The sequence below is a fragment of the Acartia tonsa genome, chromosome 11, assembly GCF_053477335.1.
Source record: "Acartia tonsa isolate MP-2025a chromosome 11, ASM5347733v1, whole genome shotgun sequence".
Taxonomy (NCBI): domain Eukaryota; kingdom Metazoa; phylum Arthropoda; class Copepoda; order Calanoida; family Acartiidae; genus Acartia; species Acartia tonsa.
In genome coordinates this window covers 34164174-34185262 of record NC_137270.1, presented here as the reverse complement: position 1 = coordinate 34185262, position 21089 = coordinate 34164174, and the positions used below count along the sequence as shown (strand labels likewise).

Below are 21089 nucleotides of genomic sequence, written 5' to 3'. Positions count from 1 at the left end.
TTTGTTCTATCCTCTGATAAAGGAAGGAATCAGGGATCTAAAGGGATAAGACTATGGTCGATAAATTAATGTACATCCCGAATGATGATAAACAAAATTATTACAATTTAATTAGTGGTTGAAATGTTTGAACACTTAACTTTTGAACCGGCCAATAAAAACTGACTCAAGTCCCCAAAGTTGTTAAGCCAACTAATAAGAAAACGTTATTATAAACTTTAGGAACTAGTGTAATAAATAGCCCATTGTCCCCTCTCTCTCTGGGAAGGAATAAAGATTCTATTATACCAAATAAGTGATATTGGACTGTATGTAATGAATGTTATTATTTAAGGACTTCTGTGATTTCCCCCAAACAAGCAAGTGGATCACGTGCAAAGGAAATTAAGAAGCCTAGAGAAAGAATCTATAGTTTTTATCTCTATTGTATTATGTACGTCCTTAGATGGTTTTATAATGTTGGAGTTGTACCAACCAAGCCTTCTTTGTATGTATAGTTTTATCATGTTTTTAATGATAGGGCCTATCAATGTAATTTGATTAGGTTTCCAAGGTTTTATTTTATATTTATATCTAATTCTATTTTCAGACCAATTTCACTGTAAAAAATGTATGTACATCTTATGCTAATCTGTGATGTATTAAAGGTAAATATTTATGTATATTAATAGTATTGACGAGTCAAAGCAACCAAAGATAAAGTGATACGCTCCTAATACGCTCATAACTACGATTATTCTATTCATTATATAAGAAAGACACGCTCCTAATGATATAGAAATACGTTTGAAGAATGAAAGTTTCATGGCTTTAGCTTATACTGTATTCTCTAGGCCTATGGGGAATGCTGTGCACGCTGGATTCACTGACACAAGCAAAACCAAACCGAGAAGAATGCCATGGATTACTCAAAGATTAAGCTGCTTGGGATTGGCCCGTGCTTTACCAACTCTTGCACAATGTAAGATTTTAATATTTTATTTTATTATATTTTTCCATTTTTACAATGCCTTTGTTTTATGGTAACTAATCTTGTAATAATTGGACACTGTAAAAAATTAATGTCCACAACTTTTTATGTGAATTGGTCTGATAATTTTGTCCTTATAAAGCTTTTAAGAAATTATTAATAGATTCAAACAAAAGTAAAGTAAAAGACAATTAATTCTTTCTTTCTTTTTCAGGTTTTTAAACCGTTCAAAGTATAACCAAAGCTTTATAAAAGTATTGTACATGAGCTATATGTGAACAGTCTGAAACTGTGTTAAATTTTTCAGAGTGTAAAGTGACTAAATACGGGTTAGTTTGGCCAAAACCCAAAAATGATTTTTTACAGTGAATTGAATCCTAAAGGTGAGAAATAAAATATTTCCCGTACACTGTAAATTATACTAGTACCCAAAGTTTTATAATTACTATATCTCATTCGTTGTGAAAAATTTCGGCTAACAATATCTGATTTGAAAAGAAATTAACTGTGCTAAAAAATTTAAATAATCAATTCTATGAAATCAATGAATAAATGTTAGATAAATAGGAATGAAGTTATCCTATTTTCTTGTATATTGTTTTAACATTAAATGCATATATAATATATATACTGGACTTTGTACATCTAGTGTGTGTGTGTGTGTGTGTGCAGTAAAAATAGTACATATTTACATATCAAATGTAAAGTCTAAGTCAAAAGTATGCCAAAAAAATAACAAAACTTTTCTAAGACAAATTCCTTAATAATGCTCTCCCCCCCCCCCCTTCCAAAAAAAGATACAAAGCCTTAAGTTTTTTGGTAGATTTTTTTGTCAATGTTAATAATCTCTCATGTTGCTATTGTTTCAAGCTTCATTTTACAGCATTACATAAACGTTTATGCCAAATTGGACATGAATAAAGTCAGACATGACAAATAAAAATATCTTCAAAAAACATAGATTTAAAATAGTAGACAATTCATTTTAATACAAGAACAATCATGTCCAGTAGTAGTTCGTTATTTCTAATGAATATCATAATACCTACATTTAAATAATCTTTTAACGAGTATTTAAAACATTCAAAAAAAGCGAAGCTAAACAAATTAAACGTTAAAACAGATTAAAAGCTTTCGTGGCATGAATAATTGGAAACTGAACAAATATGTGGTGTTTTAAAACGGTTTCCTTGAGTTTTTAAAAAATTACAGGGCATCGCTTGTAGAAATGCAAATAAGGACAGAGTTCGTAGTTATAGAGAAGCTGCGCTACTAGAGATATCGGCAATAAGAGTAATCTAAAATTAAGAATAAGTTATTTTCCAGTATGGCCTCGAAACCGATTGATATCCGCTGGATTACAACAGTTTCTCAGCCATACTGAAAAATGATGTATAGTTTTGCATTGCAGACAATTTTCCATGGATATTAAAATAAAAATCATAAGATTGATACCAGTATTGTTAGACCTGGCCTTCCGCCCTTCAGGCTAACAAAACTGGTTTTCACCTTGAAATTTTTCATTTTAATATCCGTGGTAAGCTGTCTATAATACGATGCGATAAATAACTATTTCTAATCAAATAACCAAATAAGATAAAAATGTTTATTTTTCTTAACTTTTAGTTGGTTTTGTTTTGTTAATTTAATTAGCCAATTTCTTTTTCTGTCTGAGATAGAATAACATTGGAGAAAAAAAAGAAAGTTCTTAACATTGAAAAGGAATAAATTTTCTTAAAAAAAACATAAAATATAGACAAACATAGATGACAACATCCACAAAAGCGAGGCTCGGGAATAAGTATAAAAACGAATATGAACACTTGTGAAAGTCAAGTGTAAAAACTTAATACCTAATCAGAATAATAATTTATAAGTATAAACTAAATTGTATAGGTACAAAGTGCAAAAGTGCCTACATACAGGTTACTGTTTGAAGATATAATTTCAATTATAGGTATGTTCGTACGTCTATTGTTTATGCTTACAAAGACTTTAAAAACTTATTTAATTATAAAGGTTTTGTCATTTTCTTAAGGTTTTATTTAACAACTGAATATATACTCTATACCTCACTTTATTTATTTATTCATACATTTTTTGTGCTTCGCAATTTATGGATGTTGTCAATGTCATCCTTGTTTAGATAATATTCGTCTCTATCCTAAGACTTGATGGTATTAAGTAAAACAAATGTGTCTATTGCTGTCCAGGGATCTAAAGGGATAAGACAATGGCCGATAAATCAATTTACAACCTAATGATGATTCACAAAATTACTCCTTCTGTAGATTAAAATTAGTGGTCGAAACATTTGAACACTTAGCTTACCGATCAAAATTCAATGTTCCCAAAGTTGTAAAGCCAACGAATAAGAAAACATTATCATAAAACTTTCGAGGACTAGTGTAATAAACTGTCCATGGCCATTATCCCCTCTCTCTCTCTTTGGTCTATTTCTATCTCAGAGTATGGAGTATTTAGGTATAGGGATATAAGAATACAAACTGTGGTATTAGCATTGGTCAACTTCAGATTTTTTAAAGATTTAAGACATACGTAACCTACTGAAATCAACATTTTCATAAATAACTTAGGTATTTTTTTGGTACCTACCTAATCTATATTATTATCATGTATATGAACAGGAAGTACATTTATTGAAAGTAACTGTTTTTTTTAGAATAGAGTAGCTGCGCTAATACAAAAATATATATCCTAAGTAATACATATATATGGCACTGAGGTTTTTTTTGTTCGTCCGTTAACATCTTCCTTGCCACTAAACCGATGAAGTTCTGCAATGCAAGAAAGTTCACATAGGTTTAAGCTATCTTAGTTTTAAATTTAAGTCTAAGCTGGTTTTATGCTGTTTATCATGTACAAAAACCATAGCCCTAGATGTTAGGAGCACAGCTGCTAGTGTATTATAAGTAATTTAATTAACTTTCACTGACCATTTATTTACAAAACAATTTCTTTATTCTTTAAGTCAATGTGTATTTAGAATGTTTTTATTTAAACATTTTATGGTATTTAGGTTAGGGATCCTTCAAATTTTGGGACCGGATTCGGATTCTTACAAGAATCCGTCCAAAAAAAGGCGGATTCCCGCGGATTCCGGATTCTGATTCCGGATTCTAGCAATATTTTTAAAGGCTTTTTTTTTAAATATAAAATTAAAGTGCTACATATCAATGTCCTAAAAATTATTTTTCTTGGTGTTCTCGATAATTCACTTCCGAGAATCGAACCAGATTTTAAAAGATATTATATATAATGATGATAATCTTTGCCTTCAAAAAGGCGGAGTTGAAAGAAAAAAACTGAAGACGTTAATTTTAGCCTACCAATTAAGAATCCGAATCCCCTATTAAAAAACGGATTTCGGATTCGGATTCCAAAATTGGCTAATTTAGGAATAGCTCAGTCTTCATATTTAGGTACTAATTCAATTTGTACAAAAAATATCTAATTCTTAGTTATCTCCTTACCTAATCAATTTTCCACTAGGTATCTAAATGACTTTAAGATGCTCCGTAAAACATAAGAAAACCTTTCTTACCCTCATCAAGACCAAAGCCGATGTTCAGTTTCTTGAAATCCTGCACCAACAAAGGAATGTTTAGCATACATGTGGGGGTAAGTAATTTTTTAGATCTTCTCTGATATAATTAAAACGGTCCGTTATTCTAAGCAAAATGTGTTCTCTATTTTTCTCCCTTTTTAGAACAACCTAAATAACTTCTCTGTAACTCAATTTATCCCCTTGTGCCGCCATGAATTTTTTATGCTTAGCCTCTTATAGATGTTGTCATTCTTGTTTAGTATATTTTCTATGACAGATTTCCCACTTAAATCTAACTGTTACAGGCCAAATACATTCTTAATTTCTTATCTTTTAGAAATTAGTAGATAATGAATTTATTTTAAAAATTCCAATTCGAAAAATAAGAAATCCTATTATTCTACCCCAATTTTGTGCATTATCATTGGGGATGTACATCAATCTGTCGGCCATTGTCTTATCCCATGAAATACCTGAGTTAGAACTTAGAAATGTATGCTAAAATTGCCTGTGTGTGTACAAATTTCTGCATACCATCGTGTCCTCCAATCTCTTCGTCAGGTACATAACTCAAGTGGATGGTACGTTTCAATCGTTTTCCAGCGTTCTAAAATTATTTTAAGATATGAAGACTTTATGCAAATATGATTCATTAGATTATTAACATATAATGTGGAGATTTTCAGCATCTTGAAAATGATGAAAGTACAATGAAATTATTGGTAGCTTACATTTATAGGACAGGATACACCACTAGATCATATTTACATTGTCATTCAGACAACCAACCCTTTGATTGTACAACCTGTGTCTGAAAGTCCTAACTGTGCATGAAAAAAGACTTTATTTGGGCCAAGGCATTCCCCTACCTATTTATGTATCGCACCTGACTCGGTGTTGGGCAGGACCCTATCGCATTCCCGATATCAAGCAGATGCGCAACGTGTTACGATACAGTTGCGGATTTTATTAAATTGCCTTTTTACAAAAATCCAACAGAAACCTCTACAAAATTCTAGCTGATAGTGTCTTTAAAAACTATGAAATCTTACTTTCAATCTTCTGATAGCCTCCATATGCTGTATTCCAACACATTTCATATCCTGTGTGCCTCGTCCATAAATGTTTCCCTTAAATAATCATTCTATTAAGAGATCAATGTATATCATTTCTTTCTTCATGCCTGAAATTGGACATACCCCGTCCCTATTTTTTTCATTTTTTAACAAGAAAAGTCTATTGAGGGTGGCTCTAGCCCTGTGGGCCCGTATTCCTGCGTAAAATTCCAATAGGTACATCCCCAAACCAACTTTGGGCCATCAAGTATTCTATGTAGGAATGATATACCGCAATTAAACAAGTTGATAATGATAGGTAGCAATAATATTTTGTATAATATGTTCACAAAATACTTTACTTACACATATATTTATAGAGAAGCTGCGGTACCTACTCAAAAAAAAGGTAAACTACGCACCTGTTTATCTTTAAATGCGGAGAATGGCGGATGGGTCCAGTGTTCTGGGAAGACAGGTACAACATCTAAATAATTTTAAAATCAAATAAACAGGGATAATAATATTCCATTAAGAAAAAGAGAAATCATAGGCGTGCAATATATATGGCAATATTCTTCTAAAACAATAAAATTGATAGGACTGCCTTCCATTTTTTCACCCCCAAAAGACTTAACATCCCCTGGTGACTCCCTGTGCACGCCACTGGTGGCAATAATAAATAAACAAAGTATAAAGAGCCAAATCTAGTATTTTCCAAAAATGTGACATCCCAAACTTTTCAAGCTACAAACTCTCTTTTTAAAAGAACAGAGGCTTTAAGGGATTCATTCATGTTAAGTTATCCATGTGTCCCGGGATGGTTTAAGGATATTTAATTTTAGATTTAAGTATTTTTTTCAGGATGGTTTCAAGGACATTTTTTATAGGGAGTAAGGGAGGGGACAATGGATCGAATATTCAATTTACAGGAGTCTCAGACTTTGGGTACTGGCTTAGAGGGAATGTGCAAGAATTTAGCAGTTTCTGACTGAGTTTGGCTACTCGCTGTGATAGTTTTAAATATAGAAGACGGTTGAATTTGTTTTGATATGGCTGGTTTAAAAAACAAAGGGGGGGGGGGGCGAAAGTGACACTTTTTGAAACTAAAAGTCAAAGGAACTCAACTAAAAAAAGAGTTACAGGTCTGAGATTTTGCATGGCAGTTGCTTTATAGGGGTACAATATGGAACTGTGAAGAAACGGCGGCGCAACCGCCGAAAACCGCCGAGAAAAGGCAAAAAAAAATTCGGCGGGAAACGGCGGTTTTCGGCGGTTGCGCCGTCGTTTCTCACAGTTCCATATTGTACCCCTATAAAGCAACTGCCATGCAAAATCTCAGACCTGTAACTCTTTTTTTAGTTGAGTTCCTTTGTTGACTTTTAGTTTTGGTTTCAAAAAGTGTTACTTTCGCCCCCCCCCCCTTTTCTCCAAAAAATATTATTTCATAGATAAAAACTTTATTGTGATATTTGTGTAATAAACAATATAAGAACCCTTATCTAACAACCAAAATTTAATTCTTGTGTATAGTGGCATTTAAAATGAGTTTCAGGGAGATTTTTCTAGTAATAAATCACAGAATGGTTACGTCAGTCTGATATACTGGCAATCTAATTTTCAAATGATTGTTTTTTTTTTCTTAGAACTTTTTTCTTACTTTATAGTTTAGGTACCTACTAAATTTCATTATCATCCCCATAACAATTTCCTCCAAATTTTCTGGATTTCATGGCCTTTCCTTGAAAACTCTTAAATTGAATTAATTGCCCATTGTCCCCTCTCTTACTCCATGCATTTTTTATGTCTTTCCCTAACCTTTCATATAAATAGCCACTAGATGCTAAGAGCGCAGCATTAACAACAGAGGTATTGCTAAGTACCACTTACCTGTGTGAGAGTTGAGAAGGACGGACGGAAGGTCAGGTTCAGTTCCAACCCAGGTCATCACAAATATTGGCTTTCCAGCTACACATTCTACCACCTTAGGCAATGAGTTATTAGTCTACAAGGCAGTTAGAAATGAAAGCTTAGTGAAACTAAGGTAGGTATAAACCTACCAAAACATTTTGATCGTGTCTGGAATCTTAATGTCATTTTTTACTTGAGTAATATGGTTAAAATGCTTTTTCTACTCTTTATAATTGAAAATCGTCCTTCTTAGGTAAATAAAATGCACCTAAACTTGATAACTCAGATACTAGGTTTGGATAATTAAACAAGTGATTTTAGAAAAGTATAAATTAATAATCATAAAATTAGTGATGGGAATCCGGATCCGGAATCCGAATCCTGAATCCGCCAAATTTTCGGCCAATTTTGGAATCCGAATCCGGAATCCGTTTTTTATAGCGGATTCCGGATTCTAAATTGGTAGGCTAAATTTAATTTAAATAGGTTAGAAAATACCAAGCACATTTTTAGGACATACGTAGCATTTAAATTTACTAATGTGATGTAAATGTTTTAGTTATGCTGGAAGTCAACACTTTAAACAAATCAAGGCTTCAACCAAGTAACATAGTGATAAATTAACGAAAAAAGCTATCCCTCTGTGACGGACGGCCTTTTAAAATACTGCTAGAATCCGGAATCCGAATCCGGAATCCGCCAAAAATAAGAATCCGGAATCCGCAAGAATCCGTCACTTTTTTTGACGGATTCCTTCAGAATCCGGAATCCGAATCCGGCCCAAAAATTCGACGGATTCCCATCCCTACATAAAATATCCTATTTCACAATGTACTTAAAAGCTCTAATAAGAATTAATCTATGCCTAAAATTATTTAAAATTGGTTATTTCCAGCAGTTTAAATTTCGCTTCTGATTCGAGAATAGCCAACGTCACCAACATATCATTTTTCATTAAAATATTTAATGTAGTCTAACCTAGAAAACAGAGTGGTAGAAAAATCAAATAAGAAAATAAAAGCAGACCTGATAAGGTAAATCCATAATCTCAGCCTGTGCACTCAGAAACCTGACACATCCATCATAATCAGGATTTGGTTGCACTGATTCCACTTTTATATATTCACGGAATAAACTCACAGACGGATCTTCGGGCTTTTCGGTCATTTTATTGAAGTTTGAGTCTGAAATGAGTTATCTTTAATGGATCTATCCTAGTACGTGCTTCTAAATAAAAGTAATTGTTAATATTAAAAATTCTTAAAACTTTTAACACAAAAGCCTTTATTTTTCTATAATCATATTTTAAAGTGAAATAAAACAAGGTTGACAATATCCACAAGTACCAAAGCATGAGGAAACATGGATGGACAAACGGACAAAGTGATTTCAGAAAAACGGGCGCCAGATGTTCAGCAGTCATAAAAAAGTGAGAACTAGATGTAACAGAAATCATGAAACTTTTTATAAATTTTGTCTCTTGAAGCTTTGGAGATTTGAAGAACGACGGGCCAAGTAAATTATATGCTATATATGTTCATATTGGTACAATTAAGGAATCTTCACCAAAAATTTCAGTTTTAATTCTATCTTACACAGCAGCTGAGAAATTCACGTTTCCCCATTCAGTTTCTTACAGACAGACGGACAAACATTTCGAATTATATATGGTAGCTTAGCAACTAAAAACTTTGAAAATTTTATCACTTGATTATATTTTTCTCATTCAGTGAGTCTGACTTGTTTTCATTCAGCCCTTGAGCTGTTTTTCAGCTGACTTAAGACAAACCACTACTGCACTAAATAAATGGAGACTTTTCTTCTCTAGACATTTTACCCCCCTACATTCCCCCCCCCCCCAAAAAAAAAAACATTTATGGTAAAATTATAATGTATGATCTGCTATAAAAACGGCTACCTTTATAATTAGGGACTTTGTTTTCTACCAGTGAAGATATTTGCCTAAAACTAACCCCAACTAACTTGATTTTCAAAAAAGATGGCCTAAAACTATCCCTAAACCCATAAATAGCTCCTTTAAAATGTTAAACTCGGTCGATTCATTGGGTAGTGAGATCTTAACTGACAAGGAAACAAATATACCATTTTATATGATAGGAAAATTACCCAAAGTAATAACATATTATTTTTATTCTAGAAAAGTAAATAAATTTTTTTCTTTAGGAAAAGTTTGTGATAGTATATTTAGACCATAAAAAGCTGCCACACCAAATCTAAAAGAGAATTGAGTTGTCAACTACTTTTAAATTTTCTTTTTCGTTTTAAACACTTCAATGAAAACCTCACATTATTATTTCATAGCTTGAATTCCAGAAAATCCGTTTGGAACGTGTACCTACTCAATTTTGTCATATTGTCCGAAGCTCGATCGAAATAAAACGCGGAAAGACTCGGAACGAGTAAATCTGTTCCATCTAAAGTAACCCAGAAGTTTCGAGAATGGTAAATTTAAAGGATTTATAGGAACAGAATAAGTTCTTTGTCTTATGTGCTTCATTCGAATCGTTTAACAAATTTTCGTTCATCAATCTTAAATAAGCACATTTTCGATAGAAAATTTTCGATAAAAATTCACAGTTGAACGCTTATTCGTACAATTGAAACGTTCGTTTGTCGATTTTTTACGAAAACGTGCTTAATTTTGAATCTTAGGTAATTCTGATTTACATACCGGACGAATTCTTATATTCTATATTGTCTTTTCCATTCTGATTCTAGAAATTCGCAAAATTTGCTAACTTTAAACTTCGGAAAAAATGGCTGAATCGTATCGCAACCTTCACAACAGAGTGTTCAAACGAGACCACCAACCTTCAAGATGTCTTGTTTTTCATGGATTTTAACAATCATACGAAAAAACGCAACTTATATGCGGACGTCGAATTATTATGATCTTGAATAACCAAACATCATCACCTTGCTTGGTGTAAAACCAATTGACAAAAACTAATATATTTTATTTGCCTATGTGAACAAATCTCCGAAATGAAATGAAAAAATACTCTCTAGAAAATGACACACGGCTACAAACATTATAATTTTAAGATCTACGGACACACATTCAACTACTCTGAATACAGAAATAAACAATTTATTTAGGTAGGCTGGTTCACAACTTTATTAAACTAGGAATGTAATCAAATATTTTTTGATACTAGTTAATAATTCGCGTAGTGCCACGTCTAGATGGCACGATAATCCTCCTCATGTCGATTGATATCTTGAAGCATGGTGGACAGCTCGGCAGCCTGTGCGGCAGCTGGCCTTTCAGCAACAGGGCGACAGTGACGCAGGTTACCCTCCACCCAACCATGGTGGTATAAGCACCTGGTCAGTGCCCTCTTTAACTCGATATTGTCAGTATTTGTAGCCCTACTGATCATTTCCTCCTTTATAAGATCCAAACGACTTTGCAAGGCATTGTATAACTCCTCGTTGGCGGTGAATGACATTTTAACTGTGTACTAGTGAGCCGTATATATCTAACTCCCTACTTGGCAGGTAAAACTAGTTTCCTCAACTAGGTGTGGCGAACAAACAGTCAAGCCACACGGGCAAACACGGCTTAACTATTCAACCATATAACTATCTTCTAAAGACCGCGTTTAGTTACAGGGAAAAAGAGATAAATAAATTATCTGAACAGAAACTATAACGGCCGGGAAGGAAGTAATATCTTAATTAGTCTGATGAAATATAAATGTAATGATTTAAAAAACTGCCGTTATAACATGAGTTTTTAGGATGTGTCATTGGATGCGTGATCGGATCACCCCACAGTCGTTTACGAACGAGAAACATATCAAGGTTGCTGCTGAAGTAGCTAGTCTAAGACAACACTTCACTTCCAGAATGTACTTTCCAAGTATTGCTGAAAATGATACCGAAACCCGCGGAAAACTGGTCATGAAAAAACATCGAATTATTTTTCGAGAAAATCTATAAATTTTACTATGAAAAAATTTTATAAAATAAATGACTAACTCATTCTTGTTGTTTCACTTATATTAATTTTCTTGAACATAATAAGTTATTACAAGTATTGGGATGACTATGACATATATAAAAAGGCTGTGATGACTGTATTGTTTTTGCACTGGTATAAAAACTTGTTTAAAAAACGCTTACTGATTGAAAATAATGCTTTTATACTGGATTGTACGTTATATCACAAGAAATTTTCGTAAAAAGCCTATTATCATTAAGATATAGGTTATTAACAAGGATCCAAAATGTACATGATTTGAATATAATAAGTTTCCAGATTTCTGACATAACTGATAAAACAGGTACTAGATTTAACACAGTATGAATTTTCAATGGCTAAGGTCCTTTGTTTCTTTCATGGTAATGTCATTAATTTAAAATAGAAAAAACCGACAACTTGTCGACGAAAATATCCGTCGATATATGTCGTGATCCGAATGGGTCGAAATATGTCATTCAAAACAGAATTATATCATTATTTGCCGTCGAAAATTTTTTTTTTTTTTTTTAAAAAACAAACTTACTATTCTACCCTTGAAAAGTCATGATAAAACACAAAGGACTTAACCTATAAGGTCGAATATTTACATAAAATAATAATTAAAACTCAACGGAAAAATCATTGATTTGGCTAAAACCAAGAACGAAAAGCGTCGGTGTTTCTTGTGAAACGTGTGTTGACGATTCCGTCGTCGACGAATCTCGCCGTTCGCTGTCCTCCTGTGAACGGAGAATTTATCACAATATTGTGAAAAAGCCCAGCTCTATTTGTGTGGCCGTTTATCACCGGCTGGCATGGGAATAATCTTTGTGCTGCCGACGTAGGCATGTCTTGGGGCCGCTGTGTTATAATGTCCTCGTGCCTGCTTGGGGACGGGCGCCGCGAGACTTGGGGATGGGAAGCCGACCTAGAGTTTTGCGCCCCGCGATAAATTGGTTGACCGGAGTTCCGCGCAAAATCCGTTATTTGTGGGTCGTCCTGCATTGTAATGCACCGCGACAAAGCCATTTGATATGGCTCCGTCATCTGTCGGTACATACGGGACATTTCAATCGACCGCCACTTCCCCTTATCCCTCAACGCCTCGTCCGACAAGCCGGCTTCGCACGCTGCGGAAACCCCAGACATTTTGCAGGATTTTCTGCCCACTGGGCCGAAATATCCTACTTGACGGCACAATTGCGTAATATCGTTCAAAAGAGTCTGTGGCGAAAGTTGATACCTGCCGTCAGCCACAATTTGTCTACCACCTGGCAGCCACATGGTAGAAGTTCTACAGAACAAGAAATTTTCATCCAGGATCCCTTCTCCCATAAACTGGAATCCACATCTGCGGTAATACTTCTTAATCAGTACCACGGGACACAAATCTCCGCCCTCTGAAGCCAACAGGTTTGTACATCCTTCATGCTCTTGATCATTCTTCCTCTTTGGGTAGATCACTCGCAGAACTTCCACCCCGCCTATTTGATCTTGGCTTATATGACAAGCCCTCACTTGATCAAGATCGGCGAGGCGAGTAAATGTGTGGAACTGCAAAATTATTGCCACCGTTGCTCGGAAAAAAGGCAGAGGAATGTCCCAGATGGAGTCATAGTCGTAAACTATCTTGCGCATGATTGCTGTGAGAACACCCTTAGGAATGGGCGTGGCTTTTCTGACGGGGGCGCGTTCCGTTGCTGCTCTTCTCACTGCTCCTTCCAACAGCCGCGACACACGTTGTGAAAACTCCGAAACAGGCTGATCTATTATATATGACCATGCCTTCAAGCTTCCACAAACTTGTTTGAGAAAAGAGTAAGGCTTCCTTATATCCTCAAGATAATGGATGAAGTCCTGCAACACCCTTTCCTGGAACGTGGTTGCCGGTAGATTCCTCTTGCGCAGGTAGGCGAGGAACACCTCCACTACCTGTGAATGTACACTCGTGGTAGACTGGGCGCGGGACGACGTGTATAGTTTGGCATCTCGACTCTTTGTCGGCGATAAGTTCAGGCCTCGCGCTGCCCTCATGATTCTCAGAGCTGGCCTTTGTGAAATCCGAGCAGGAAGACCCTCTCCGACTAAAAATATAGATTAAAATTAACTATAGATCTAAGTAGAAAACGGACTTCCTACACGTTAAACGCCTCTTATGGAAAAAGTTATTCATCCAATTGAATGCAAAGAAAAACCTGCGTCGAAACCGATCATTGTACGTTAACAAAAATTTCTTGTTTGTTGTATCATAGATCTGAGATTAAAAGCTATCAATCCTAAAGCCGAAAAAACATTTGATTCCTGTCTTGCTACCCGATTTTGTATCATATGAACAAATATACTTGCCTCTCATAGGTCTCTGTTGCCCTCTGGCCCGATAAGCTGGATCAAATCCGGCGCGACCCATTTTAAACTGATTGCCGCGGATTCCTCTAATAAAAAGTCTGAAATGGGTATACAAATATGAGAAATCAAATAACAAATCTCCGAAAGACTAGTTTAATTTGTAAAAAATCAATATACACAAATATGAATCCATTCGGAATCCATTACTAAAAAAGGCCAAATATTAAAATTGTAAACCCATTTCTTGAAACAGCCACAAATATATATTAAATTTTCAAAGCGTATCACAGACTAGAATAATTTTCAGATTGCACTTTCATGGAAAGACCGAACGTTAACAAGATAGGGATGAATATAAAAATATTTATAACAAACCAAAAAGTCCAAAACAAGCAGGATTTCTCTAATAGGTATACATAATCTAATCTGCTCAAACAAACTAGCTGAATTTAGAATAATGTGTCTAAAATAAAATAAAAAATGCTTTTCATGTTCCTACGCTTTTTGGACTTGTATGGTTATTACAGAATTCTAGATTTACAAGTCATATTAATACATAAATTAAAATAATTATATCTGCAAGGAAATGATATCATTTTATTGGGTACGAATGAAAAATATCTTTGAGTCCTACTACATCTATCCGTCATGGCGAAAATAGAAATTAACCTCCCCTTATGATCTAATACAGTCTTATCTGTATATTTACTCAAATTTTTTCAAGGAAATATCGTGGCCCAATAAATGAAACATTTCTATTAGCTGAAAATACACAACTCAGGTCTTAATTAATAAAGCTATCATAGAAAAATTACAATTTCCTTTAAACATACAATCTGCTGCTTCTGATGTAAAAAAGGTCTTAAACACAAAAATTCTTTTTATGAAAGACTTAAATTTTCCAGCTTCAATAAACTGCGACCAAAAACAAGCAGACTGCCAAAAGGGAATAACAAAAACGATAGTGGCGGACGGTATACTCAAAATCTTATGTAATGCTGGAACTATAACTTTAACCGGAGGACATAAGTACATGACACGCTTATTATCCAATTCTTGTATAAAAAAGTCAGTGCCTAATGCCGTTTTATCCGGCAACTTTGAATAAAACGCCGAACATTTTGTATTGGCCGCGCTGGCCATGAGATCGATTTCCGGCATAACTACAAATTTTTCACATATTAAATTATAATCCTCGAGGGCTACCGACCACTCGTCGGTGTTACTTACTTTGGATCCCTCGTCAGCGATTTTTAGCAGCAGCGTGCTCCTCCTTTGCCATACTGGCAGAAGAATAATGTTAAATTGTAGCTGAACTAACTTTATATTTATCACATGGCGCTGCAGAATTTCCACTCTAGAGCCACGGTTCAAAATACTAACTAAACCGCGATTGTCCGTACACCAAACCACTGTTTTGTGTCTATTTTGCTGGAGAAAGGACTCCTGTTCAAACATTTTCACAACTGCCAACAACTCTCGCAGCGTGCTAGACTGCTGCATTTCGTCGTATTCAAATGGAAACTCTTTAATGAAACGAAGTTGCTCCGCTTCAAATACATAAGCTCTGGATTCGCTTGAATCAGAGACCATGATGGACTCTATCTGTGTGATGTCTAAAGGATCTACAGCTTCCAGCAAAACTGCCTGCTTCGCAGGTTGGATAATGTTGATGACAACATTACACTTGTTGACAGGTTGTCCGTTGAAACTGAAATAAAAACAAAGAATATTCAAGTGTATATTCATATTTAACTAAACGTCAAAATGCAACCGAAATTAAACAAAACATTCGTAAAATGCCAGGGGAAAAATAAGCATAAAAACCTTAAAAATGTTTCGAAAACTAAAAACTCGAATGTACACACCTTATTAGATAAACCTTCAACATTTCGAATTCTTGTAACATTCTATCGTTTATAGCTAAAGACCCGGACCATCCATGCTCCTGAACAGTCAATCCGAGTGTCTGCTGGCATGCTCTAGTCACCACTCTCATTATACTCCCATGAGAATGGAGAAGGTGACAACATACGCCAAGGATATGCGCTAATTCTTTGGCGTATATTACGCCAACCTTGTCAGCCTTTGAAATGGCAGCGTTAATGTCATTTGTGAGAATTATTATCTTCATTAGGGGAGCACTGATTCTCATAGAAATTGAGTCTAAATTAAAGCCCAGGTAACACAAAGAAGTAGTAGGCCCGACACATTTCGATAAGTTTAATGTCCAGCCTGTGCTTTCGAACACAAATTTTATGAACTTAAGGCTGGCCAATCCTTTAATTTTAGACAAGGCTGAATTGAACGAGTCATCAACAAATGTTGACAAGTCTATGCCTCGAGCGTGGCAGAATCTTCGTATGGGGACTATCAGAGAATTCATTATGTATGTGGCTGGTCCTGACAAAAAATATTGCATTCTTATGGATCAAATTTTTAAAAAATATGTACAATTTAAATTCGACGCTCGATCATTTCTTAAGAAAAACACTACCAAAACGTAAAAAACAAAAACTATACACTCGTTTTTTGGTTTTTGGTATGCATAAGGTTGTCAAATACAGTTCGTATTGTACTCATTAAGACAATAGGCATCGCTTTCCTTAGGCGTTTTAACGCTTGCGCATCGAAATAATGCCATTGATTGAATTAGGAAATAAAACAAAAACTAACCTGTGCCGAATGGCAGTGTTAAAAACTCATAGAACTCCCGCGTGCCAGAGGCGTTGACAACCGCGAAGCCGAATAAACCACGGAACTCTGGATGTAATGCCAAATGGCAATACATCGCTGAGATGTCCAACACGGACATCCAGCAGCCGGGCGTGACTCTGGGAAGAACCATGGAAATATCCTCCATTTTCATAGAAACTTGTCTTAAACAGTCGTTCAGTGTACGTGACAAATCTAAACACTGACGTAATTTCACGTTACCCTCACTATCCAGCTTTGACGCCACCGTCAAAGGGTTGACAAAATATGGTTTATAATCGACTTTCCTAACAATGTTCTCCTTAACCCATTTGTCTGTCTTTGCCTGAACGAATTGAATGTTTTGCAACGCGCTCATGTTGTTCCTAAGGTCTGTCGCCTCAGGAAGAGGAGTAACTATGTCCGGTTTATAACCGTCTCTTAATAATTCTAAAACGGAATCACTGGCGTTTAAAATCTGTTTATAAAATAACTGGGCCTTTGGATCATGGATCCCTCCTGCAACTGGACCGAAACCCAGGTCTTGCAACCGGTCAATTTCTTTGTCAATAAAAGCCGCAAATTCTTGGTCAGATATGTCACTTAAAGAACTTACGACTAAGTCACTGGTAACAATTTTAACAGAAGTATTGTCGTCGATTTCAATGTTACCGTTGGAGTTAAAGTCAATAGTTTTTGTGTCAGGTAAATTATCGTTATCGAGTGGAGCGATAACATCGTCAATGAGGAGTTCCTCGGCTTTGGTAGATGGAAGTATCGCTATGGCCGGGGAACTCGAAGCCTCGCTTCAATCCTTCTTCTTAGGAGCTGTGCACTGGGAGGCTCTATGGCCTTGTTTCTGGCTGAAAATATAATTATCATTAAACCGGCTGAGTTTAAAAACTAAAAAACTCTGTGCTAAATAGTAAGTTAAATTGCGAATATATATATATTTTTTTAAAAAACTAAACTATGTATTTTTCGAAAAGAAAAACTTCTTTGATTATCTATTGGCATATCCATTGATTGCTCGCGCAAAATCGAGATCCAATTATCATTACAACACATTCAGACTGGCAGCAAAAAAGGTATGTTAAAAAATTTAAACGCTTACCAATTGTGACACGTGCCAGTAAAACGTTTCGCAGATGGCCTGGCCTCTCGCTCTCTGTCCCGTCTGCGCTTCTCACTTTCTTCATGCTCCTTGCGCAAAGTATTTAATCTGGTGAGCCTCTCACCCTGCAGAACTTCACGATTATCGTTGCAGGCAAACTTGACAACCACCGAGGGGCTGTTTGTAAACGTCAAGCTCATGTAGAGACTCATGAACTTGAGCAGCTCGATGGCCATAAGCGAGAACTCCATACTGCGATGGACGGTGGCGTGGGCCTCAGGGGGCAAATACAAATTGTAAAGCTCGCGAACTGCATCCTAAATTATAGTTTAAAATCGTAACAAATTCTTATAACACTTAAACGGTACTTAAATCAAATATGGTGGTATACCACAACAACCTCAAATATTACATTGTTTAGATAAACCGCTCTAGTGCTTATTAAGATCTATAGTATTAAAGATAACCACAAGTCCCACTGCCATATAACTTGTGAAATCAAAAAATTATTCGAAAAAACTGTAAAAAAGGAGAGAAGACTAGAACTGTGAACGATACTCTTTGTCGAATAGTTGTAATAATGTTACCTCGATATAATTCTGAACAGACAATAGATCGAGGCCAGTCTTCTGCATCAACCTCAAATAACTGGAGTCACGGCAATTCTGCGCATTGACCTCAGTTATTTTTCCCAGTCTGGTTTGTTGCGTAACAGCATAATGTACTAGGCAGAAACCGGGCGGCTTCGTTTTTGTAGGTACGCCTGCGACAAGTCTTCTGCTTGGTAACGCGACCATCTGCCAACCTTGGGGAAACGGCGTAGCCTGTTGAAAATTGGCTGCTTGAGGCGCTTGCATGCCAGCCCTCTGCTGCTGTTGAACTTGCTGTTGCTGAACACCGCCAACACCATTGCTGGTCGATGGTTGGGAAGTACTGGTGCTCTGCTGGTTTTTCTGATTTCTGTCGCTGACTAGCATGCGAATCACGTCGATAAGAGCACTGTTTGGTACCTGACCCGAATTATCGACAGACAAGGGCCTGTCAGCCGCTGATCCTCGGTCATGACATGTACCGCGTGGAGGCATGACAGACTGAGCTGATTTTGTCGGCACTCTGGGTAGTTCCTCCGACCTATGGCGTATGCGTTCGCCGTTTTGCTGCGGTTGTGGCCTAGCTGCCGCGCCTCCTGCCATATATGGTGCCGCATTTATGTTAACATTACTAAAATTCATTGCCTGATTCTGAGATGGATAATGAACTGGGCCAGGCCGACACTGTGGTAGATGCTGAGGGTGATGCTGTGCTACTCTATTAACATGATCATGTTGACCATATCTGGCCCTTTCTTGTTGAATGTACGATTGAGGTGCTGGAATGAGAGGTGTGGAAGCACGAAACGGTCTGGCTCCCATTGGTGCATCATCACCTAGCATGGCCAACAATTCCGCTGGATCTCTTCCGTTTCCATCATTCATTCGATCCGCCTCCGCAATTTCATCCATCATAGGAGCTGGTTGTGATTCATGGAACTGCGCATGAGCGGCGTCAATCTGATCCTCTTGATCATGGACACTTTCGTCACTATCGACGGCAGGATCATCATCTACGTCCGCTGCTAAAAATTAAAAAACTATTTCCATTATCGATTTTCATTTATACATTGCAAATGCTATTTTGAATGGTTAAAAATAAACAAAACATGTCCAAAATGAGAAAACTATGAATGTAGTCGACAGATTTGCAATTCAGCTAACGTAAATTTATATATTACTGTGCCTTAAACAAGTGTATGCACGAGTCGAATAAAAAATTTTTTTTTTTTTTTAAAAACAAGCATTGATGTAACGTATATAACCATAGTTCTATATCAAGATACGTGATTACAAGAAAAACTCTATACTTAATAGCCAATAATCTGTTAATTAAAATAATACCTGGAGATACAGGTTCGAAACCGTTTTCATCCTCAAATGCCGGCAATTCTTGGGCTATGTCACCCAAATGTGGTAGCTGCATCTCATCCTCACCGTCGGCCATCTTATGTGTGAATATGCGCCGTACGAGATAGAAACAAAGGCTTATGATAAAAAATCTGAAAAATTTTATATAATATAAGTCAAAAATCTAGAATGAACTCATATAAAATAAACAACGCATTATGAATGAAAAACTATTATTTAAAGGAATTAAATCGAATCGACATTAAAAATAACCCCTATAAAAATTTTTAGGTTAAGTCTTATAACATAAAATTTGAAATTTGAATCATAAAACTATCTATTATTGCCCTATCAAAAACCACGTGCATAAAAAACCGACGAATTATGAAAAGGAAAAAATATATAAAGAAAATGCTATAAAATTAAAACATACTGATGAAAAAATTTAAGGGAGTGGGAGGGAGGGAAAAATAAATTTTTAGAAAAAACTTAAACGATTAATATCACAAGCGACTTTGTAGCATAAATCTATGTTTCAACTATCCTTTATTCTTTATTCTTTCACTTTTGTATTTAGATGTTGTTCGTTCAATGGTCAGATAAAGAATGAAGTAAAACAGCGAGCTTTCTCTCGGCCCCTGTAGTCCGAGTGTAAGTGTGTGTGTGCGTGTGTGTGTGTATGACTACTTGCTTTCGCGCTCAGCTTGACAACAACCACCCCTCGTGGTTTTAATCTAAACTTGTACCGTACCGTCTCACAATCTGCCTACCGCAATTGAGAAACTTATCTGGCCTGTACCGCCATACGTAGAGTCCTCCTCTACTACCACTCAGTTAAGAGTATATAAACGTGCCTATACATCATTGTCGGCCCCTGCCGCTTCATATAGCCTGTATATCATTTATAATGCACGAATACGCCGCAAGAGGTACTCCCTCTATACTATGTCTCTCTACCGCCATCTAACGGCCGTAGCTGACAACTAAGGTTAATTTAATTTTTTCTGTCTGCTAACTCTCCAGGCTTTCTATATCAGCCCTTTTACTTTTAATTCAATACTACGAGCGAATTTTTTTCACATAATTCGCTTAAGATCTCTCAAACTGTGTTACTTTAGACTTCTCATATTAACTTTTTATCCTTGTCTTTCCACGTTTTATTCCGAACGACCTGGGCCGCTTGCCAAAATGCTCCTAGAGACACGTTTAATGTATTTTTTGAAATTCCACCATATTGCACAACAAATACCAATTTTCTTTTTCGTTTTAAACACTTCAATGAAAACCTCACATTATTATTTCATAGCTTGAATTCCAGAAAATCCGTTTGGAACGTGTACCTACTCAATTTTGTCATATTGTCCGAAGCTCGATCGAAATAAAACGCGGAAAGACTCGGAACGAGTAAATCTGTTCCATCTAAAGTAACCCAGAAGTTTCGAGAATGGTAAATTTAAAGGATTTATAGGAACAGAATAAGTTCTTTGTCTTATGTGCTTCATT

At 35.8% G+C, this 21089-nt stretch overlaps 3 protein-coding genes and 1 long non-coding RNA gene across 6 annotated transcripts in view; 1 reads left to right on the top strand and 3 right to left on the bottom strand.

Moving 5' to 3' along the window:
• LOC145332875 (aminoacylase-1-like) overlaps positions 1–8728 on the bottom strand; it is a 47595-nt gene extending 38867 nt beyond the window's left edge. For all 3 annotated transcript variants that reach the window (XM_080177964.1, XM_080177963.1, XM_080177965.1), the window contains exons 1-6: positions 8531–8728; positions 7484–7577; positions 6016–6080; positions 5591–5668; positions 5047–5145; positions 4536–4575 (exon numbers count right to left, since the gene is read on the bottom strand). In XM_080177964.1, coding sequence (XP_080034090.1) covers positions 4536–4575; positions 5047–5145; positions 5591–5668; positions 6016–6080; positions 7484–7577; positions 8531–8671 — 517 coding nt within the window. In that variant the 5' untranslated portion in view covers positions 8672–8728. The remainder of the gene's footprint in view (positions 1–4535; positions 4576–5046; positions 5146–5590; positions 5669–6015; positions 6081–7483; positions 7578–8530) is intronic.
• On the top strand, positions 426–1278 carry LOC145332878 (uncharacterized). The gene is made up of 2 exons (XR_013884365.1): positions 426–961; positions 1185–1278. It is a non-coding gene; the product is annotated as an uncharacterized LOC145332878 (long non-coding RNA).
• Positions 8729–14467: 5739 nt separating the features above from the next.
• On the bottom strand, positions 14468–16929 carry LOC145332874 (uncharacterized). The gene is made up of 2 exons (XM_080177962.1): positions 16515–16929; positions 14468–15549 (listed from the first exon to the last, which is right to left on the bottom strand). The coding sequence occupies exons 1-2, from the start codon at positions 16909–16911 to the stop codon at positions 15464–15466; spliced, it is 483 nt and encodes a 160-aa protein (XP_080034088.1). The 5' UTR covers positions 16912–16929; the 3' UTR covers positions 14468–15463.
• A 411-nt stretch (positions 16930–17340) lies between these two features.
• Positions 17341–19683, bottom strand: LOC145331257 (uncharacterized). The gene is made up of 4 exons (XM_080175874.1): positions 19581–19683; positions 18234–19261; positions 17647–17963; positions 17341–17395 (listed from the first exon to the last, which is right to left on the bottom strand). Exons 1-4 carry the CDS (start codon positions 19681–19683, stop codon positions 17341–17343), a joined length of 1503 nt encoding a protein of 500 aa, XP_080032000.1.
• Between the last annotated feature and the right edge of the window lie 1406 nt (positions 19684–21089).